We start from the raw sequence: 24,052 nt of genomic DNA, 5'->3' as shown, positions 1-24,052 counted from the left end.
GAATAATTCACTTAACCAAACTCCCAGCATTATGTACTAGGCTGTTTCTAGACTTTTTTGTACTACAAACAATGTAGTTTTGAACATCTAGTGAAATCTTTGTGCCATATAATGAATGAATCTGGATTGTGTGAATTTGGTGAGAGAACTGAGGCTGTTAAATCTGGGCCTGGATTAAGATGTGGAATGAACACACAATAAGAATAAAAGAGGAGACGGATTCTAGGTCCGGCCCAGCATAGAACCCTGAGCATGTTACTTAACCTCCCTCTGGTTAGTTTTCTTATTTATAACAACATGACAAAAGTTGGACATAATTAATGAAATCTTGAACTGGTTTACTGAAAGGATTAGATATGGTAAAGGTGTGAAAAACCATTTAAAGTTATAAAGCAGTTTACTTTTTTTTTTTTTTTGAGACTGAGTTTCACTCTTGTTGTTCAGGCTGGAGTGCAATGACGCAATCTTGGCTCACTGCAACCTCTACCTCCCGGGTTCAAGTGATTCTCCTGCCTCAGCCTCCCAAGTAGCTGGGATTACAGGCACCTGCCACCACACCTGGCTACCTGCCACCACACCTGGCTAATTTCTTTTTGTATTTTCAGAGACAGGGTTGGCCAGGCTAGTCTTGAACTCCTGACCTCAGGTGATCCACTTGCCTCTGCCTCGCAAAGTGCTGGGATTACAGGCGTGAGCCACCGCGCCTGGCCAAAGCAATTTACTTTTTCTGGGGTCGGGGGTTGGAGTCTCGCTCTGTCGCCCAGGCTGGAGTGCAGTGGCGTGATCTTGGCTCACTGCAACGTCTGCCTCCCAGGTTCAAGTGAGTCTCCTGCCTCAGCCTTCCAAGTAACTGGGACTACAGGCACCTACCACCATACTCGGCTATTGTATTTTTAGTAGAGACGGGGTTTCACCATATTGGACAGGCTGGTCTCGAACTCCTAACCTTGTGATCCACCCACCTCGGTCTCCCAAAGTGCTGGAATTAGAGGCGTGAGCCACCGCCTGGCCAGCAGTTTACTTCTGTAGGGATTTATGATTTTTTTTTTTTAATGCTGTTTAAAAAAAATTCTATTAAATCAACTAAAACTATTTCCAATTTTTTGACTTTCTCCAGGAATACAAATTTTTATGAACCTATTGAATGTTGAGTAATTTGGAAGCTGTGGTGCCTGAATGGGTGCTTTTGGGGAGAAGCTTCTAGGAGCGTTTTGGGCTAATCAGACAGCAGCCTGCCTTCTGAATTACGACAACCCAAAGGCAGAGGGAGCAAATGCTTTGCAAAGGGTCCCACTTGGTGGAGGGGGAAGTAACCCTCGCTGTGTGATCGCAGTGGGGGCAGTTCGCTCACTCTCCCGCTCCCCTTCCTGGGGCTCCCATCAGCCAGGAGTCTGCTAAAGCCTGCTCTGAAAATGGAGTGATCTGGGCATGATGCTGTCCAGCCCCAGAGGCAGAGGCCAGCTTGCTGTCAGAGATAAAAATGGCTGTTGGAAGTGGAGTCAGAAGAAAAATATGTTAATAATGAATTCTGGGAGCAGACCTAATGAGGGGTGTGGGGAGGGTGAGTAGGTAACATGAATGGAAACCTTGCAGGCCAAATGAGCTCCAAAGGGACAATCCTCAGCTGGAAACTGCGCATGCCCGCTGTGTACCTGTCACTCACCAATAGGATGCAGAAGCATTGGGAGAAATGCCTCTGACCACACGCAGAGCGGCATAGAGCCTTCCTTCCCTCCCCTGCTCATCTGCAGGCCATCAGTGCACAACTCTGGTGCTGGGGGTCGTGTTGGGGGGGCACCATCTGCATGGTGTTCAATGGAGTGACCCCCTAAAGCACATCCCACCCTTCCGTCCTCGCCCAGCTGGAGAGGTCCCGAGCACAGCTCCCCTAAAGCACATTCCATCCCTCCATCCTTTCCTAGGTGGAGAGGTCCCGAGGGCAGCTCCCCTTCCTTAGTTCTCTAAGCCTAGGAGGGATCTGGGCATAGAGTAGATGCTCCTTGTGCGCTCACCAAATGGACGAGTGAGTAGCACCAGACCCAGAAGTGGGAGATCTCTGCACCACCTGTCTGCCAACGATGCAGGAATTTCACAGTCATTCTCTGGGATCCCTAAACAAAATCGTTTGTATTCTCACCCATGAAGGAAGACATCTTGGGTTAGAAAAAAATAGATACATCTAAATTTAGAAAGACATCACTTGAGTTTTCTGAAAGCCACATTGTTAAGCTGACATATATTTCTTTCCTGGTTAGGCCCCCAAACTTGAACTCAGTGTGGTAGGGGGTCAACTTAGTTAAGTGAGGGGGAAAGGAAGGGATACTTCTGACAGCAGGTATGCTGGAGCCTAGGGGATGAGAGTACACTCATTCTTCAGAAGCAGAGATTAATAAATGCTACATTAAGAAAATATATTTTTGCTTTGCTGTAGATATCTCCCTTGCAGTTATCCAATGCTGACCAAGTAAATGTACTAATACATACATGTCTTCTTCTTTTTCCTCCTCCTCTCCCCTTCCTCCTCCTCCTCTTCCTTCTTCTTCTTCTTTTCTTCTCCTTCTTTCCTCTCTCTTACTCTTCCCCTCCCTCCCTCCCTGCCTGCCTTCCTTCCTTCCTTCCTTCCTTCCTTCCTTCTTTCCTTACTCCTTTTTTCCTCCTCCTCTTCTCTCTTCTCCTTCTCCTTCTTCTTCTTCTTCTCCTTCTCCTTCTTTTCCTCCTTCTCCTCCTTCTCCTTCCTCTCCTTCTCCCTATTCTTCTCTCTCTTCTTCTTCTCCCTCTTCTTCTCCCTCTTCTTCTCCTTCTCCTTCTCCTCCTTCTCCTTCTCCTTCTCCTCCTTCCTTTCTTCTTCTTCTTCTTCTTCTTCTTCTTCTTCTTCTTCTTCTTCTTCTTCTTCTTCTTCTTCTTCTTCTTCTTCTTCTTCTTCTTCTTCCTCCTCCTCCTCCTCCTCCTCCTCCTCCTCCTCCTCCTCCTCCTCCTCCTCCTTCTTCCTTCTTCCTTCTTCCTTCTTCTTTCTTTCTTTCTTTCTCTTTCTTCTTCTTTTCTCACTTTGTTGCCCAGACTGGAGTGCAGTGGTGTAATCTTAGTTCACTGCAGTGTCAAACTTGTAGGCTCAAGTGATCCTTTTGCCTCACCCTTCTGAGTAGCTGGGACTACAGGCACATGCCACTATGCCCAGATAATTTTTAATTTTCTTTTTGTAGAGACAGAGTCTTGCTATGTTGCCTAGGGTGGTAATTTTCTAAAACTATACTGATGAAAATCTGGAAGAAGAGGAGTGCTGCTTGTAAGATGGACTTTTAGTTGCTATTACAGTCCAAAGAGAGGACTGTAGCATCTGATAAATATGAGAGACAGAATTATATTATGGACCATAAACACAAGTGCATAAACGTTTCTGAGAGACATTACCCTGTGCTCTTAGACAGTCTCCCACCTTCGGTAATTAGAGCCTGGCAAAAGACATTAGTTTGGAGTAAATATCTAACTTTTTGGTTGCCTTCAAATATGAAGTTTGTATTTTTGTTTGGTGATTCATCTTTTCATTGTTGACAAATCATAAAGGGAGGGACATATTTTATTTGGGTTCATTCTCTTAAATGACAAATTCAAGAACAGATATGCACACGTTCTCTTTGGGGGCTGACAGGGTTAAAGGTCACACCCCTATCTGAGCTTCCTAGACACTGGCATGGGGTGCTTGGGTGGTGGGGGAGGGATACATGATAGTTTCTTAAGAGAAGGAGTGGTTAGTGATTTAAGGATTTGGGGTTAACCAACCTGAAGAGGGGGAGTGTGGGAGAAAGGAAGAGATAATCAGAGATAGAGAGCTGGGAGGTGGGAGAGGGAAGGAGAGAGAGAAAAGGAAAGAGAGAAAGAGAGAGAGACTGGGTGTTGAATTGGTACATTTAAGAGCCACAAAAATCCTCCCAAAATACTGTTTTCTCAAGGCTGCTTTCATGTAGGTGAGAGAAAGAATCACTGAGATTTTTGTGTTACCTGTTGTATTAGTCTGTTCACACGCTGCTATAAAGAACTGCCCGAGACTGGGTAAATTATAGAGGAAAAAGGTTTAATTAACTCATAGTTCTTCAGGGCTGGGGAGGCCTCAGGAAACTTAGAATCATGGCAGAAGGGGAAGCAAACATGTCCTTCTTCACATGGTGGCAGGAAGGAGAAGAATGAGAGCCAAGCAAACGGGGAAGCCCACGATAAAACCATCAGATCTTGTGAGAACTCACTCTATTATGAGAATAGCATGGAGGTAACCATCCCCATGATTCAATTGCCTCCCACTGGATCCCTTCTGCCACATGCAGGGATTATGGGAACTACAATTCAAGATGAGGTTTGGGTGGGGGCACAGCCAAACCATATCACCTGTTAAGAGACAGCCTTCAAGAAATCTGTTTAAAAGCCTTCCTTCCCCTCTGCCACATCCAGGGCTCACAATTCTATTGGGCTTTCTCATGCTGGGAAATAGGTGAGAGGAGGGATGGGTGCTGTCCAAGGGTTTTGCCAGAGTGGCCTGGCCAAGGGCGTCTAGATGGGTAGACAGAAATGAGATTTTACACACATCTGTCCAATCCACCTATGAGAAGCAAGGCTCCTTCTGGAAGGTCTGAGAGTTCCTCTGGACAGCCTAGGGAGCCAGAGCTGGAGAAGAAAGTGGAGGCAGCTGCCCCATGGGCTCTAGGGGACAGCCCGTATTCAAGCCCTTTGGGAACTGAGAAACAACCTGGGGATGGGAGAGGGATGTGAGGTCCCATAGTCACGTGCATGGGGGCTCAGAGTCCTGGCAATCTGATCATGAGTGTGAGGGTGACCTTGCTGGGATCCCAGCTGCTCGAAAGGGAAAATGGAAATTGCTGGTTACATCTACGTATCTATAAAGATAACTGATTATCTTTAGGGTTTTATTTTTTAACTGGGACAGGGAGAGTTGGTTAGTATAGAATTTCTGTATTATTTAAAATCTCTTTTACAAGTGCGTCTTTTATAATTAGGAAAAATCTAATATCAAGATTTCCAATTTGGAAAAAAAAGGGGCAAGAATCAGGGTTGAAGTAGGTTCAGATGTTGGGGGCTGGTGACACCCGCACTGCTGGCTGGCTCATGGGCTGGGCACAGTGCTGCGGGAAGGAAAGTCGAGTCCCAGGTTAAGAGATAGCACTTCTGTTTCTGGCTGCTCCTTTGTCTCAGGAGGCAGCTGTGTCCTAAGCCTCGGTTTTCTCCTCTGTGAAATGGGGGTGCCAAGAATTCATCCTTCACAGAGTGGTTGAGAGGCTTCCATGAAAACACCGTGATATAGTTTGGATGTTTGTCCCCTGCAAAGCTCATGTTGCTATGTGACCCCCGATGTTGGAAGTGGGGGCTGGGGGAGGTGTTTGGGTCATGGGGGCGGATCCCTCATGAATGACTCGGTGCCCTCCCCATGATAGTGAGTTTTCAGCTCTATTAGTTCACTGGAGAGCTGGTTGTTTAAAAGAGCTGCCTCTCGTCCTTCCTCCTCTTCCCCTATGTGTGGAAGCTTCCTGAGGTTCTGACCGGAAGCAGATGCCGGTGCCAAGTCTCTTTTCTTTATGTGTTACTCAGCCTCGAGTATTCCTTTATAGCAACACAAAATGGACTAACACAGACCCATAAAAATTACTTTGTAAATTGCCACGTAAATGTCAGTGGCTCTAATTCTGGAATATAATTTTGGTGTGTTTTTTCCCCTGCTGAGGCTGGAATCCATGGCTCCTCCCAGAAGTCTTCATGGTTAATTATGGCTATGTATAATAGAAACACAAGCAGTGTGGATGAGTGCCTACGCGGCATGCTCACTGCACCTGTGCTGTCTTTCCCCACCCGGTCATCCTGTGTTAGAGGGTGGAAGACGAAGAGGCACAGGCTGCATCTCTCTATTGAGGGCTCCTCCACGTGGAGGGTTTCATGGTGGGGAAAAGCACCCCTACACTCACTCCTCTAGTTTGTAAAATGTCAGAGAATAACGCATTGCTCTCTCATTGCTCTGTGATGCTGCACTAAGAGGCCAGGGCCCCCTCCCGAGCTTGAAGCATCCACGTTGAAATACAAGATGGCAGGGCCAGATCAACCATCTTTCTCTGCCAGTGAGCCTCAGAGTCTCCATCAGCCTGGGAAGTTTAATGACAGCTATGCAAGTGCTCTTAGGTTTATTTTGGGGCCTTTCCAAAGCAACAGGGGAAAAGTAATTTTATTTTTATAAAGAAGAGAAAAATACCCTGAAAGCCCTTGCCAGTGGAGCCCTTTCTTCATTTTTCTCCCTAGCTACTTGCTTCCTACAAAGTCCTAAGCCTTGAAGAAAGGCAAGTTTACTGTTCCTAACAAAGGGTGGTTTATGTCCTTTTGCTACAAGACAAAAGGGGGAGGGGAGGAAGTTCAGATCTCTCTTTCTGGAGACTATGAAGTTCCGCTGGGGAAGTAGCTGCCTTGGTCTGCGGTTAAATAAACATGGAACAGATGGGAAGAGTTAGAGGGAATCTGTGAATTCATTGAGACCAGACTATCTTGGTGTTACTGAGTGAAGCAAAGGGTTCCACTGAAAGCCTGGGTTAAGCTCTCTGGCCTCATTAGGTCTGAATAGAGAAGGGTAGCGAGATGTAAGAATTCCTGACACTGGTTTTGTTTACCTGTGGCTCCAATTGTGTGAACAGGCAGCATATTTATCTACGTTTTAGTCTAAAGATGGAACATATGCCTGTGGGCTCTATTCCATTTAACAAGCTTTTATTGAGCACCTACCATATGCCTGACTCCTAGCTGAGCGCTCAGGGGGACAAGGAAGAAGTGTAGCATCCAGGACAGCGTGGAGAGAGGAAGAAGCTTGAGTGCAGATCCTTATAGTTCCACCATTTTGTGATCTTGGACCGGCTGCTTAATATCCTTGAATCTCAGTTCCTTGGTCTGTAAGATGGGGCAGTAATATCTCGGGGAGAAATTACACTGTATGAGGTGACACATATGAATGTCACAGCTAAAGTCTTTTGGGTTGCAAGTAACAAAACCCACTGCAAACATAACCAAGAAAGGGAATTTCTTGGAAGGGTGTTGGGGTCTCTTCTGGATTTTACCGGGAAGTGTAGCCTGGGAGCGACACGGAGGACAGAGAAGACCAGAGCCGTTCTGGGGCTCTCAGCAGCAAGGAGGGGGTATCTTCACCCCAAAGTCTCCACTAATAAGGCTCTTCCATGCAGCAATCTCTGTGCCACTCTCAGTTCCAGCTCTTCACATAGAGTCTGTTTGGTTCAGTTGGCTCTGGCCAGAGGGGCAGGCTCCCAGCCTGGAAGCCTAAGTAGGATGGGGACTGGGTGCCTGTATGAGTCTTCTGGGCTGCCCCAACAAGATACCACAGACTGAGGGGCTGAAACAACTGGGCTTTGTTTAGACACAGTCGTGTAGCTTGGAAGTCCAAATCGAGGTGTGGGCGGGGTTGGTTTCTTCTGAGGCCTTTCTCCTCGGCTTGTGGATGGCCACCTTCTCCCTGTGTCTTTACACATTTTTCCTCCATGTATGGGTCTGTGTCCTAATCTCCTCTTTTTATAAGGACTGTGGTCAGATTAGGGCCTACCCTAACGGCCTCATTTTAACTTAATTACCTCTTTCATAACCCTACATCCGAATATGGTTACCTCAGGAGATCCAGGGGTTAGGACTTTAACATATGAATTTTTTGTGGCCCACAATTCAGCCCAAAACAATGTCCTCCAACAGAGAGGCTTGTTAGGAAGACATTCCCAAAGGTGTCCACTCTAGCCATGTCCCTAGCCCAGCAACAGGAACATAGCAGGCGCTCTTCAAATTTTGGTACTCTTTTCTTCTCTTTGCAAAGTACTAGCTCTCTGCCACCAAGGAACTCCTTTTCCCCAAGGGAGATGATGCCTGGAGCTGTGAAACAAATCCTGAGCCACGGGATGAGTGTAGACTTGAGACTCCAGAGTTTGGGATCCTGGTCCGGATAAGAGATGTCATCTTTTGGGTCAGTTTCTCATGGATGAAATGGGGTGGATAGGTATAGGCAAGTGGGCCCAATGATCCTATGATTCAGTGATTCTAAGCCTTGCCTTGGTTAAGGGCAGAGCGCCAAAGTGAGGGGTAAATAATTGGTGTTGACGAGAGTTGCTGGGAAAGCCTTTATGCTTGTTCAAAATGGAGTGTTTCCCATAATCTGTGTTTGGGTTGGAGCCAGTTATCATCTATGACTGACTGAATATTTTTGGTTAGAAGCAACTCGTCTCTTTTTCTTCTGACAATAAAATAAAATAAAGTTCTGCCCTTCAGAGCCAAAGCAGCACATATTTTGGAGGGAAGTCTCAGAGAAAAGCAGTTTCTGCTCATTTCCCTCCATCATCAGCCTGTCTGCCCCAGCTCCCGCTCTGGCAGACACTGCTGGGGGCTTGGCAGAGCTGGGATTGCTGCTCTTGAGGTTCTGAAGGCCAGTGACTGAAAGAGAAGGCGCTGGAAAGGGTCTGTCAGGACTCCAGTGACAAAGCGAAGGATTTAGGACAAGAGTCAGATAAGATAAAGAGAAGGAAGATGCTCTCAACTCTGAGTTCTGGAATGAAAGTGTCTCAGGGAGTTCCCACAAGGACACTGCGTCCTCGGTTTCCTGGGTGCTTGGATGAATCTTGGGGCTTTTCCTTTACACATGGAACCTCTTCTTGAGATTTGAGGGGCTCCATAAATCATACCCTCTCCCCCCTGCCAGACTCCTAAACCAAGACAAAAGGAGAGGAGAATGTGCCTGGCAGGCACAGTAGTGGGTTTCCTAACAGAAACCAGAGACTCAGAGGCCAGGGAAGAAGGAGCGTACTGAAGGGCGTGTGCAGTCCCAGGTCTACACCTGGCTGGTTCTGAAAGACAAGCAGGAGCAGCAGCTGAGCTCTGCTGGCCCAGCTTCTCTTTCCAGCAAATGAGGGGTGGTGATAGAGTTTGTATACATGTCTCCGCCCAAATCTCTGGTTGAAATGTAATCCCCAGTGTTGGAGGTAGAGCCTGGTGGGAGGTGATTGGATGACAGGGCGGATTTCTCATGAATAGTTTAGCACCATCCCCTTGATACTGTCCTCACCATAGTGAGTCAGTTTGTGAGATCTGGTTGTTTAAAAGGGTGTAGCACCTCCCCCTCCATCTCTTGCTCCTGCTCTGGCCCTATGCCTGCTTCCCCTTTGCCTTCTAACGTGATTATGAGCTTCCTGAGGCCACTCCAGAAGCCGAGCAGATGCCAGCATCACGTTTTCTGTAAAGCCTGCAGAACCATGAGCCAATTAAACCTCTTTTCTTTACAAATTACCCAGTCTCAGGTATTTCTTTATAGCAATGCAAGAATGGCCTAATACAGGTGTCCAGGGGCAGAGGGAGGCTGAGTGTCAGGTGAATGGATGTCCTGACTCATAGAAGCAAAGATCAGGAATAGGAAGAAAAGCTTTCCCACAACACTGCCACTTACCCCAAAACAACTCACCCAGCATAGTCAGGTGTTAGGTTTTTACTGAAGGTTTGGAAGGACAGAGGGTGGGCTCACGCTGCTTGACACTGATGGCTTAACCTTGAGTATTAGCCATTGGCCTCCTTGTCTTGGAAGTCCTTTGGCCCTGCCACCAAGAACTGTTCCCTTGCCGCCTCCTTCCCAGCTGCAGCTTCCTCTGGTGTTGCTAGAGCCTTCCCTCCTGGAAGGTGCTTCTCCTGAATTCCTCTTATGATGCAGAGAATTTTGACTCTTCGTCCCTCTGTTGGACATCTAAGGAACATTAAAGGGCTCAGCTTCACACACGAGCACATATCTATTTCGGCATCTCGGAAGAGCTAGCAGGGATGTTGACATTTCAGGGTTTCCATTCTGTCTGCTTTATCTGTGTAGGTGGAAGGGAACACTTCAGGTATTTATCTTCCCAGTGCGATGACTGATGCCCGCTAGAAGGCAGAAGTGACACCATCAGTTTTGGTGTTCAGGAGCATTCTTTTCGTTTATTGTAGGGTCCTGCCTACCATAATCCAGGAAGTGGTCTTCCAGACATTAAATAGGATCGTGAAATCAATGGCGCGAGCCTTCACAAGTAAGTCAATGATCAATTAATCAATTAAAGTTTTATTGTTGAGAACGATGTGCATTATGGAACTAGCAATTCTTTTTCCAAATGAAATCCAGATTTCAACTCCATTTATTGAATTGTGAACAGTCCATTTTTTCCTGCAAATTTAAATTGCTGCCTAAACTATTTACTGAATATGTACATTGCTCTATTTTTGGACTTTATTTTATGTCAACAGATCCATTTGTCTATTGCTGTACCGGTAGCATACTTTAAAAATATGGTTGCTTTATAGTTACCACATTTTGATATCTTCTATATAAAATCCTTCCATCATTGTGCCTTTTCCAAAAAACTCTTGGCTTCATGTATGGATTTTTACTTCCCATTGGTTGGTTGGTTTCTGAGACAGGGTCTCTGTTGCCCAGACTCAAGTGCAGTGGCTCAATCACAGCTCACTGCAGCCTCAACCTCCCAGGCTCAAGCAGTCCTCTCACCTCAGCCTCCCAAGTAGCTAGGATTACAGGCATGCACCCCCACACCTGGCTACTTTTTTGATTTTTTGTAAAGATGAGGTTTCACTATGTTGCCCAGGCTGATCTCAACTTCCCGGACTCAAGTGATCCTCCCACCTCGGCCTCCCAAAATGTTGTGATTACAAGCATGAACCACCATGCCTGGCCCCCATTGATTTTGTAAAAGTCAGCTTTTTGTGGCATATTTTACAAAGGATCAAATTAGTAAAAAATGAAATGTACAATTTGATGAGTTTGACACATATATACCCTCACGTAACCACCTCACAATTACAATGTAGCATATTTACATCACCTAAAAAAAAAATTCCCTTATGTCCTTTTGGAGTCAATTTCCTCCCCAGCCCTGGCCCCATGCAATCCACTGTGCTTTCTTCTGTCGCTATGGTTTTTCCTTTTCTAGAATATTATATGAAGGAAATCATACTGTATGTAGTCTTTTGTGTCTGACTTTCCTTCACTTAGCAGAATGCTTTTGAGATCATCCATGTTATTGCAGGAATTACTAGGTTGTACCGTTTTATTGCTGCTGGTGATCCATTGTATGGATGTACTACAATTTGTTAACCCACTGATGATGGACATCTGGATGGTTTCCAGTTTTATACTGTTATGACTTCTTCTTCTTTTTTATTTTTATTTTTTTGAGTCAGGGTCTCGCTGTGTCGCCCAGGCTGGAGTGCGGTGGCACGATCTCGACTCACTGCACTTCATTGCGGCTCACTGGTTAATTCTTGTATTTTTAGTAGAGACAGGGTTTCATCATGTTAGCCAGGCTAGTCTCGAACTTCTGACCTCAGGTGATCTGCCTGCCTTGGCCTCCCAAAGTGCTGGGATTACAGGTGTGAGCCACCGCCCTTGGCCTTGTCATGAATAAAACTTGTCATGAATATCTGCATACAAATTTTTGAGTGGACACAGGCTCACATTTCTCTTGGGTAAACCCCTATGAGTGGGATTGCTGGGTCATATGGTAAGTCTGTGTTTAACTTTGTAAGAAATGTTTAGATGTTCCAGTTTCTCTGCATCCTCACCAGCACTTGTTACTGTCAGGTTTTAAAATTTATTCTAATAGGTGTGCAGTGGTGCCTTATGATCATTTTCATTTGCATCTGCCTAATGACTATGATAACCATCTTTTTCATATGCTTGTCACATATATATACCATTTGGTAACACACCTGTTGTAGTGTTTTGACCATTTTTTAAAAACTGGGTTGTCTGTTTTCTTACTGCTACACTTTGGTAGTTCTTTTTATATTCTAGATCCAACTCTTTTGTTGGGTATTTAAAAAATATTTTCTCCCAGTCTGTAGCTTGACTTTTTATTCTCTTAACTTTTCACTGAGCAAAAGTTTTTGATTTTGATAAAGCCCAATTTAGCAACTTTATCTTTTTTGGTGTCATATCTACGAACTCTTTGCCTAATCCCAGGTTACAAAGATTTTCTCCTATGTTTGCTTCTAAAAAGTTTAATGTTTTTCATTTAGGTTTGTAATCTATTTTGAATTTTTTTAATAAGGTGTGAGGTTTATGCTGAAGTTTATTTATTTTGCCTCTGGGTGTCCAATAGGTCCACACCGTTTGTTGGAAAGCCATCCTTCTTCCAGTGAATTGCTTTTCATCTTTGTCAAGAATCAATTTGTTCTATCTGTGTGGGTCTGTTTCCAGGTGCTCTCTTTTGTTCTGCCAGTACCACACTGTTTTGGGGAGGTAGATAAATAGTTCACTCATTTGTTAGGAGTCTGGCTACACTTTTACTGAAAGAAGTGTTTTAAAACATTACCAGTTCAAAGTGGCCCCACCATGTCTGGGTCTTCACTACCCCTGTCCATCCATCAGAGTCCCACAACACTGGGGGCTTCTGGAGGGCAGGGATAATGACATTCTTTTTGATAAGCCCAGCACAGGACCTGCCACATAGCAGGTGCTCAATCATATTTGTGGGAAAAAAATGACTAATGATTCACTGGCTAAATACTGTCGACATTCAAGAATACAGACAAGAAGTCACATTTAGAAGGAGGCTTTTAATCACAGAGTGACCATTTTACAAACAGGGAGCAGAGACATTTTTGCTGTGCTCCAGCACTCAAAAACTTTTTTTTTTTTAAGTATAGTCTAATTCAGATGAAGAAAATATACTTATGGGCTATGACCTTTTTCCCCAACAAAAATGAAATAATTATATTAAATGCCATGAAAAAAATGACACATATTTATACCTAAGATTATATATTTTACTCAGTAGAAGATATGATGAGGAAACAGGCACTGGCTTTCACCTTCCGAAATGGCCATATCCAGGCATCTTTGGAAAGCGACAGGCTGTGGAGCCTTATCATACCTCCTCCTGAAGTGGATTCAGGTTTGTATGGGAAAATTCAGTCGCTCTCAGGCTGCTTCTTGCTGCTGTAAAAATCCTTTCTGGTATGAAATTGTCAAGAGAGCAACACAGAAGAATTTCTCTGAGTCTTCTGTGGGACAAGAAAATAGCTCGATAAGGCAGTTTTCCATAATTGTGCTCTTTATAGTGAAATGTTACCTGCTTTGCCTCTGAGCTGTTAAGGGTTGACATGCGTGTCTTTTATTACACCTGCCAGGGGAGGAAAGAATGTCAGAAACCCAGCCTGAGAAGCCCTAGTTCCTTCTCTGATGTTTAATTTCTCACATCTCTGCTTCAGACAGTCTGGTCTAGCAGACAGGCAACAAGGCCGAGGTAGCTGGCTCCAAGTCTTCCTAAATTCTCAGGAACTCCATGTTCCTTCGTTCTAAGGAAAGGGAAATAGGATGTAGCCCATCACCCTGCTGTACCATCTTCACTGAGACAGAATCATAAGAATGACACTTAAGTTACCATTTGGTGTCACATCCTTGACAGTTGGCTCTCTCGCTTTCTTGAGTATTTTTTTTTTTTTTTTTATTGTCAGCTAGACATTTTGCTTCTTCAAATAAAGCAGTACTCCACTGGAATGTTGCTCGGATTTTAATTGTGTTTTCTTTGGATGGAGAAGAATTTGAAGTTCTACTTTTGTAATAACCACACCAAATGATTTACTTAAATTGAAAGTGAACAGTCAGTTACGTGTTTAGTTTTCAGTCATGACATTGTATATGAAAGTTATGAAAAGGTAAGTGCCATCTATGTTGACTTTGAAAAAATATACATATAAAAATCACTATGGTCTCTCTAGAAACGCTGAAAGCCAAATATAATCTTAACATTTAAATGTGAACTTGAGGAACAGGGCCACATTTTAACGGCTTGACAGGCTTCAGTTTCAGCTGCTTTCTTTAAAGAGAAATTTCTAAATATTTAAGCAGCATCTGTCAAGTCTCCCAGACGTGAGCCGTGAATGAGACTTCCTGTATTATGGGAATTGTAGTGACTGCTAGAAAAATAAACTGCAAATAAATGAATCCAAGGGAGAGGGATGCAAATACGCTCTGCAGTACGAGTTCACTGAGAAGGGATTGCTGGACGAATTTCCTTGAGTAGGTACTTTAAAAAAAACCAAAACCACATCTTTTGGGCGTCAGTGTCTGTGGCAGTTCATTGCAGACACAGATGTTTGTGTACAAAGACCAGGGCATTCACGTATAGATATGAGTAAGTGTAGCAACATATATTGTATATCCAAGTCTTATTTAATTCTACAGCATTGTTGTGTGCTATTGTTATCACCATCCTATAGATGGAGAAGAAACCAAGTCTGGCTGTATCCCTTGATTTTGCCCAGGGTCACTGTCTTAGTTTGTTTTGGCTGCTATAAGAAAATACCACCAACTAGGTTATAAACAACTAAATTTCTCACAGTTCTGGAGGCTAGGAAGTCCAAGAACAAGGCCCCATAGATTTGGCATCTGGTGGCAGCTGCTCTTGGTTCCTAGATGGCATCTTCTTGCTGGGTACTCCTGTGGTGGAAGGGACAACTCTCCTTTCTTTAGCTCCTTATAAGGGCACTAATCCCATTCATGAGGGCTTCCCCTTCATGACCTAATCACCTGTCCAAAGACATTCCAGTACCACCATGTTGGGGATTAGGTTTCAACGTATGAATTTAAGGGACACAAAGGTTCAGTCCATACATCATGTAATTGGTTGATGTTGGTTCTGCTGTCTCCAGAATCAACATTGTAGCAATGCGATGCAGCGTTCGCAGCACCGTGACATTGACATCATCATGTCCCCCACAGACCTGAACTGCGTATTTGTACATAATTCCCAACAATTCAAATGGAATTCTGCTTTAAGGATGCCTACTTATTTATTTATAACTTCTTTTGTTTCAATAGTACCCAGAAGAAAAAGATGTCTGTGGTTCAGGAAAGGTGATCAGGAATAACCCAACAACCCCTTTCAGTCAACAGCAGTGTATTTTTCTTTGAAACCACCAAAGATTTTCTCCTTAGGAAAATGGCCTTGGCATGTAATTAATGTGCCAATCCTGTAGCACTTTTCCTCCTCAGAGGGCTAAATAGAGTTTGAGCTTTCTTTGTTTAAAAGCGGCAACAGAAAATACCAAACCTAAGGATGGAACTCACGCTGAGCCCTTTTCCCGTTCTGTTTTCTTTCTCGTGGCTCTTCTATGGCCAGAATATTATAAAAGCCTCCTATGGCTCACAGTCAGTCAAAGAATCCATTTTTCTTCTGAGGCGGCTCGCACATACCTGGTTGCGATGGCCCCTTCGTAGGGAACATTTCATGGTGAGAATCTTATAAATAACAAAGAGCAGCACAAGAAAGCTTTTGGTGATAGAAATTCTTTTCTCACTTCAGTTTTCTACTCAACATTTCTGGGTGAAAATGATTGGGATTTTATTTTCTGTCAAACCTTATCAGTATCAGCTAGGTTCCGAGGAATTTTTAGTCCAGCTGGAAGATTTCTCCTGGGAATGAAAAATTGCATAAATGCTTTCCACTTTAAGTTCAGGTAAAATATCCTCCCCTTGTCCCTAGCTCCTGCCTCCCCACCAGAAAACTAACCCCTAATAGTAATAATACTTGGTATTTGTGCTGGGAATTAACTTCTCAAGGTCGGACAGAAAGCAAGTGTAGAGAAGTGATACCTTGGGGATGAAAAAGCTTGACTTCTTTAAAATAGTTCTTCCCCCACTCCATTATTGAAGGATGACATTTGTATGTTAAGAAGAAAATAAGTTACTCATAATCCCATTGCACAGGTGTAAATGCTGTTAATATTTTGCTAAGATTTTTTCCCAGTGCACATATATAAATTTTTTCTTACACAATTGAAATTCTAAAGACAATGTTATGTTAGGTGGAATCCGTATGTCTTATGTAAAACTAAAAGAGGTATTTTTTCCCCCCCCAAGAAACAAATCCTCACACTGTGAGGTTGGAATGATTATTTAGACACTTTGACAAACATCGAATTGTACATTGGAACAGGAATTTTTGATGTCCTTTTTCCTCTATTCATGGTTCCCCAAAATCACCCCTACCTCTTCTTGACAGCAGCAACAGACAGAGGAAAGAATGCTTTTGACTTACAGAAGTCACTAGAGTGGTAGAGTCACAAAGATGCAAGAAGGGCTTGGGACCCACAGAGTTCTGAGGAAGGGAGGAGTGACGTGGACCACACAAACAAGGACATAGAGGTCGTGGTATTGGGTGTTGATTGAGGAAGGGCCAAAGGGATAACAGAGAGGGAATGGTGATAATGGGGAAAAGCCAGCATGGCAGACACAGAATTTCATCTGTCCCTGTGCAGCATCTAGCACTTACAGCAGGGTGGGGTCATGGAGCAAGTTATGATTAAAGTGGGTAGAAGGAGCATAAATCATTTCCAGACTGAAGTAAAGAAAAGCTGGTGTATGACCCTGTAGCTGTCTCATCCCCTGCTGTAGGAAATGGGGAGGCCTCACATTAAAATTGGTGTATCCTGGATCCCTGAGAGACTTCTTGGACTTGTAGTATGAATGTGTGGAACAAACCTAAGTTGTATAAAGTCGTTGAGATTTGGGGGTTTATTGTCACTGCAGCACAATCTATCCTATCCTAACTAATTTAGCCATGTGGATTCTTACAAGTACAAGAAATTTGCCTTCTTCATCTTGCTCGTGGCTAGGCATGGGCAAAGTGTTCAAGTGACACAGGGGTTGGGTGAAATCTATTATGGGGCTTTAGAAAATGGCTTTTCTGCCTTAGAAGAAGAGATGAGTGTGGAGACACTGCCATTCTCCCCTCTCCTTTTGCCAGATGGTGTCACATTATATAGATATGGTACTTGGGGCTGTGGCAGCCTCCTTGTGACCATAAGGGGAGGCATTACTGACATAGGGATCACAGGGCAGAAAGATGGAGAGCATCTGGGTCCTTAATGACACCGTAGAGCCACTGAACCAAGCCTGGAGCTTCCCTGCCTCTGTACTTCTGATTGGGTCTGTTAAGACCATCCTTAGCCTTTTAGCTACTTCTGGTTGGTTCCTCCCCTACTCACAGTCAGAGTATCCTAGCTGTCCATCTAATAGTAAGTTAACAATAAAATAATTAAAATCATCATTTTTTCTAATCATCAGGAATATAATTCTACAATTTTGCAATTTGTAAAATGCTAAACTCATAAAATATATTTAGAGGCAGGGCTTCTTCCCCAAAGACTCTTATTTTATAAAAGGACTCATTAGAGTTGTTTCAAATACGAGTTACCCATGTGCATTTCAGTGATCAATTATGAAATGAAAACATTAGGAACTATCTTTAATTTGGTTATCAACTCCAAGTGAAGCTTAAATGGTTTCTTTAATGTTACTAAAATTATTAAGGCTTAGCCCATTGTAAATGTTCAGTGAAAGGCAGCCATTAGTACTATTAAGCTATGGCAATTGGCTGTACTTTTTGGACATTGACTCCACTGTGGATTCACTGGCAGGCGGACATGGGACTGTACCTGGCAGGCCAGGCTGAGTTATGCTGTGCTAACACATCAGCAACCTGGCAACCTCAGGGGCTTGCAGCAGCATCAAGGTTTGTTTCTTTCTCATGCTGCATGACCCTCTCAGGCAGGCTTGGTTCTGCCCACATCATCTGCAGTTCCAAGGCTGATGGAACAGCCTGTCTGGAACATTGCTGGTTTTGTGGCAAAGAGAAGAAAGAGACCATGAATCATGGCCTGGCCTTTATAGCTTTCTTCTGAAAGCAACACACATCACTTCTGCCCACATCTCATTGGCTGAAGCAGTTGATTTTTGTGGGGCGGGGGCGGGGGGTGTTGCACCACGAGAGGAAAGTAGAATTTGGGGGAACAGTAATAAAATCCACTGGAGGCAATGAATTGGGGTGTCTGAGACCCTCAAGTCAGCCCAGTTTCCCTAAGAAGGTATCACTGCTCTCAAACCCTTGCCTGCATTCCTGATATCTCATTGCCCAGCCAACTGTACCCCCATATCCATTCTCTTTTCGCTCATAGCAATAGAACAGTCCATTGGTAGATGGACTCATGGCTCCCAAGTTAAACCCACCATCTGCCAGCCTCCCTTGCAGGTAGATGTGGCTGTGTATTTAACTTTTTGGTGAATGAAATACAGCCTTAAGATGATGTGTGATCCATGTCATGCCCTTAAAAGGAAGGGGCATATCCACCCCTTTACCTGTTCCCACTTGCTGCTGGCTGAAGTCCAGATGCAATGATGAACCACGCTGGACTCACCAGACAAGAGTGATGCTCTGGAGATGGCAAAGCAACATGAGGAGGAATCTCTACCTTCTCAAGAGCTATGCCATTGAGCTGCCATACTAGCCTGGACTTCTACATAAGACAGAAGTAGATAAATAGATTTTGATTTTTTTTTTGACCAATGTTATTTTGGGTTTCTGTTTCATCAGTCTTACATACACATTTCCTGCCCAAGTACACTCTTTTTTTTTTTTTTTTTTTTGAAAGGGAATCTTGCTCTGTCACCCAGGTTGGAGTGCAGTGGTGCGATCTCTGCTCACTGCAAGCTCCACCTCCCAGGTTCATGCCATTCTCCTGCCTCAGCCTCCCGAGTAGCTGGGACCACAGGCGCCAGCCACCACACCTGGCTAATTTTTTTGTATTTTTTTTTTTAGTAGAGACGGTGTTTCACCATGTTAGCCAGGATGGTCTCGATCTCCTGACCTCGTGATCCTCCTGCCTCGGACTCCCAAAGTGCTGGGATTACAGGCGTGAGCCACCGCACCCGGCCCACTCTTCTTTTATTTTCAATAAAACACAGCTGGCATTAAACAATAGCAGGGAAAAAAAGGCCAGGTTATATTTAGTAATAAAAATGCCCAACTGCGTGAGAGTTCCCTGATGCCACTTGCAGGAGGGCTCTTGAGACAGTGAGCCTGCTTCTTCACCAGGACACTCTTCAAAGGGAAGGAGAAATGCCTTCCGAGATCAGACAGGACAGCTCCTGGAAGTAAGAGCTGTCCCTCTTTACCTTACTCTTTTCCCATTTTATCCTGCAGATGTCCTTCCCATAGAAAAGCTTGTTCTCCATGGTGGGTTGAGGACAGGCAGTCCAATGATGGATGATAGTGGGCAGGTCTCAAACCGTGCCTGAACGCAGTGTCTCCACAGAGAACGTGCAGGCTGTACACTCGCCTTGGCCTTTGCAGGGGCCAGTGGTTAAATAGGCTTCTAGCTTCTTGGTTGATGTTTCCTTTTTTGCTGGCACAATTTCTCCCATTTGTTCGTATTTTTCCTAGTAGAGATGTCAAATAGGTTTCACCTCATGTGTCAACACTTATGTATTGGTAGTGGCTGCCAGAGTCACTGTGTTGGGTTCCCTGAAGCAGAACCTCAGGCAAGGATTCAGATGCACTGGGTTTATTGAAAGGGGCTCTTTGGAGAAAGGGAGTGAGAGAAGCCAGATAGGGCAGGAGAAGGAGCTACATAGGGATGTGGTCTCAGCTGCAGCTGAATTTCAGCTTAATCCCATGCTGGCCTCTAGAGCATAAATCACACCTCAGCTTTGTACCCACTTCGAGGCAAGAGGGCTGGACTTTATGAGTCAGTTATTTGTTGCTGGCTGCTTCAGGTGAAGATCCTCCAATTACGCTGAAGACAATTCTCTGGAGGTGGGGGCAGCTGTGAGTATCCAGTATCGGCATTCATAGCCAGGAAATGGGTGCCCTTGCTGATAAAAGGGACCTGGGAGCAATACCAACAGCATCTACTCCTCTGCGTTCACGATCAGGGAATGAGTGGTTGTGATCAATTAGCTATGTCTGCCATGGGCATGGGCACCATCTCTGTGGAGACCCATGCTGGGAGGAGAGGAGACGAAAGAATGAAATAGGTGCTCCCCTGTCTCAAGAGCTCTGGTAAAACGTTTACTGAGGAAAAGTATGAAAATTATATAATAAGATTTGCATTAGTCCGTTCTTGTGTCGCTATAAAGGAATACCCAAGGCTGTGTAATTTATAAAGAAAAAAGGTTTTATCTTGACTCATGGTTCTGTAGGCTGTACAGGAAGTGTGGTGCCGGTATCTGCTGGGCTTCTGGTGAGGCCTCAGGAAGCTTCCAGTCATCCTGCTTGTCACATGATGAGAGAGGGAGACAGAGAGCCAAGGGGGAGGTCTCAGACTCCTTTAAACAAGGAGCTCTCACATGAACTGAGTGAGAACACACTCATCACCAAGGATGCTGCTAAACCAGTCATGAGGGGTTCCACTTCCAACCTTGGGGATTACATTTCAACAGAAGATTTTGAGGGGACAAACATCCACACCACATCATGGCCCAACCATTGCCTTATAAATTAAGAGCTGGCACTACCTCTTTCCTAAGGACTCAGAAGCAGAGCTTCTGGTAAGAACCTTTGGTTGCAAGCAACAGATTTCATTCCTGGGTAACTTCAGCACGTTAGACATTAGGACTATGGGAAGCACATTGAGGGAGCTCATGGGATCAAAGAAAGACCATAAGGCTGAGCAGGAATTGGGGCCACTCCAGCATCCTCAGCATCAGGACTGCTTTCTAGGGTGGGGCCAGAACCCTCTTCTCCAACCACCTCTGGTCTCTCTGATTCCTTCTTTTTGACCAACTTATAATTTTAGAATAGTTTCAGTTTACTGAAAAGTTGCAAGAATATTAGAAAGAGTCCTGTACTATTTCCTCTATTGTTAACACTGCTATGGTACATTTGTCACAAATAATGAATGGATGTTGACACATTGTTATTACCTAAATTCCACAGTTTACTCAGATTTCCTTAGTTTTTATTTAATATCATTTTTCTGCCCCAGAAGCTCATCCAGGGCACTGCATTACATTTAGTAGTCATATCTCCCGAGGCTTCTCTAGACAGAATTTCTCAGACTTTCCTTGTTTTTGATGACTGGACAGTTTTGAGGAGCATTGGTGAGGTGTTTGTAGAATATCCTTTACTTTGTGTTCCCCTTTAATTTTGGCTCAGTTTGAGTCCAGCGTCTTCCTCCTTGGATCAATTTGCCATGGCCAGGGGCAGAGTGGGAGCAGAACAAGTCCATGGTTGGGGTGGGGGTCATTGTGAACCCTAGCCTTCCTATTTTGTGCCTACAACCCTGGTAATGAAATCAGGGTCCCCTGCCTGCAAGATAAGATGAAACGAATTACAGCTCCCAGGAGGATGATTCCATATGCCCACAATGGTAGCATAAGAAGTGGCACAAAATTTGATGGCCAAGATTAAGCAATTGTAGAGAAGAAACCTGAGTAATTCTGACCAGAATCAAAGCCATGGCTGCTACATACTTTATTCTCTGTGCTTCAGCTTAAAACAGGAGAGTATGCCTGAAATTCCTTTTCCATTGCTTGTCATTTTGATTACAGTATCACTGCACATAGCAATTTTTTTTCCTATCAACAAAATGGCAAACCCTCAAACTGTAGATTATTACGATTACACGGTACAATTAATTTGTTATTTCTTTTGTTTCTCTCCCCATCCCAACCCTGAAGATTACAGAACAATTGATGTGCAAGACCTTGGTTAAAAACAACTGCTGCTGAGAAAAATTCAGAAATGCAATTCATTTCTAAATAGGTCATTTACATAGCAAAGAGCTGTGATGCTCACTGAACTGAGCTGAACTCATTGAACTCATTGACTCATGCCTTTATTCAGAAAACAAGGAATTCATCCAGGAAAGCAATTAAACACTGGCCTATTTAAAGAAACCTGTTGCTCTTTTGTAAACTGGACAATTATTTGTTTGCCCAGAATATAAAGGTTAAGTGAATTTAGACTACTGCCTTTCCTGTTTTCAAATAGAAACAATTTCACTGTGTATGTCAAAGCTGGACCAGATAAAATGATCATTTTTAGGTTCCCAGTGATTCTCCATCTCTGCTCACTCTAATACCCTGTAGAGAGCACCTAAAATCTACTCTCTTAGCAAGCTTCCAGTATACAATATAATATTATAACTATAGTCCTCACGTTGTACATTAGGTCTCTAGATTTTATTCATCCTGCCTATCTGCAACTTCGTCTCCTTTGACCTATAGCTCTTCATTTCTTCCCTCTCCTTCCAGCTTCCTGGTAACCACAGTTTTAATTCTTTGTTGCTATGCATTTGACTCTTTAAAAGTTTCCTCATATAAGTGAGATCATGCAGCATTTTTCTTTCTGTGTCTGGTTAATTTCACGTAGCATGATGTCCTCCAAGTTCATGTATGTTGTCACAAAGATGAATAATATTTGTATTTTTTAAAGGCTGAATAATATTCAATTATATATATATATACACACAATGGATATTATTCTGTACACAGTGGATGTTATTCAGTATACAATGGATATTATTCAGCCTTAAAAATGATGGATACTCTGAAGATATATATATCTTTATATATGTAATATAAAGATAGAAAGATTTATATATGTAATATAAAGATATATAATGTGTATTTATGCATACCACATAGATATATATCTATTGTGATATGCACATATATTTATCTATATAGCTATATCTATAGATATATCTTTATATCTATGAATGATAAAGAAATTGTGGTATGCACATATATCTATATATCTAGATATATCTATAGATCTCTATATCTGAATATATAGATCTTCATGGTATATTTGCTCAGATCCTAGATATATCTAGATATATAGCTATAGGTATAGATATGTAGAGATAGAGATAGATATATACATACATGTGCATACCGCAGTTTCTTTATCCATTCATCTGTTGACAGATGCTTAGGTTGTTTCCATATCTTGGTTACTGTGAATAATGCAGCAGTGACTATGGGCACGCAGATGTCTCTACAAGGTGCTGATTTCATTTCCTTTGAGAATGTACCCAGCAGAGAGATTGCTGGGTCATATGGTAACTCCTTTTTTTTGTTTTGTTTTGTTTTGAGACAGAGTCTCGCTCTGTCGCCCAGGCTGGAGTGCAGTGGTGCAGTCTTGGCTCACTGCAAGCTCCGCCTCCTGAGTTCACGCCATTCTCCTGCCTCAGCCTCCTGAGTAACTGGGACTAGAGGTGCCCGCCACCACGCCCGGCTAATTTTTTGTATTTTTAGTAGAGACGGGGTTTCACGGTGTTTGTCAGGATGGTCTCGATCTCCTGACCTCATGATCTGCCTGCCTCGGCCTCCCAAAGTGCTGGGATTAACTCTTATGTTTAACACTTTGAGGCATTGCTAGACTGTTTTTCAAAGTAGCTGCACTAGTTTACATTCCCACCAGCAGCATATGAGCATTCAAATTTCTCCACATCCTTGCCAACACTTATTATCTGTCTTTTAGGCTCTAGCCATCATAGTGGGTGTGACGTGATATCGCATTGTGGTTTTGACTGGCATTTCCCTGATGGCTAGTGAGGTTGGGTATCTTTTCATGTGTGTTTATTGACCATTTGTATTCTCTTCATGGTTTATTTGTTCAGATCCTTTGCCCAATTTGTAATAGATTATTTGTCTTTTTATTATTGAGTTTTGGGAATTCTTTATATCCTAGATACAAGTCTTTATCAGATATGTGATTTGCAGATAACTTTCCCCCATTTTGTGGGTTATCTTTTTTTCTTTTTTCTTTTTTTGAGACGGGGTCTCGCTGTGTTGCCTAGGCTGGAGTGCAGTGGTGCGATCTCGGCTTACTGCAACCTCTACTTCCCAGGTTCAAGGGATTCTCTGCCTCAGCCTCCCGAGTAGCTGGGACTACAGGTGTGCACCACCATGCCTGGCTAATTTTTGTATTTTTTGTTAGAGACGGGCTTTCACTGTGTTGGCCAGGCTGGTCTCGAACTCCTGGCCTCAAGTGATCTGCCCACCTCAGCCTCCCAAAGTGCTAGGATTATAGACATGAGCCACTGCGCCCAGCTTGTGTGGGTTGTCTTTTCACTCTCTTGATGAAGTCCTTTAAAGCACAAAATATTTTAATTTTGATGCAATCATATATGTGTATTTTTGCTTTTGTTATTTGTGCTTTTGATGTAATATCTAAGAAACCATTGCTAATTGAAACTC

At 43.6% G+C, this 24,052-nt stretch overlaps 1 protein-coding gene across 4 annotated transcripts in view; it reads left to right on the top strand.

Moving 5' to 3' along the window:
* The window catches only part of MIS18A (MIS18 kinetochore protein A), a 184,654-nt gene that overhangs the window by 27,588 nt on the left and 133,014 nt on the right, over positions 1–24,052 (top strand). For all 4 annotated transcript variants that reach the window (XM_054542465.2, XM_054542466.2, XM_054542464.2 and 1 more), the window contains exon 4: positions 9,997–10,076. In XM_054542465.2, the coding sequence (XP_054398440.1) occupies positions 9,997–10,076 (80 nt within the window). The remainder of the gene's footprint in view (positions 1–9,996; positions 10,077–24,052) is intronic.

This window comes from Pongo abelii, chromosome 22 (genome assembly GCF_028885655.2).
Source record: "Pongo abelii isolate AG06213 chromosome 22, NHGRI_mPonAbe1-v2.0_pri, whole genome shotgun sequence".
In the NCBI taxonomy this organism is placed as follows: Eukaryota; Metazoa; Chordata; class Mammalia; order Primates; family Hominidae; genus Pongo; species Pongo abelii.
The sequence above is the reverse complement of the archived record's forward strand: the minus strand, read 5'-3'. Positions and strand labels throughout refer to the sequence as shown.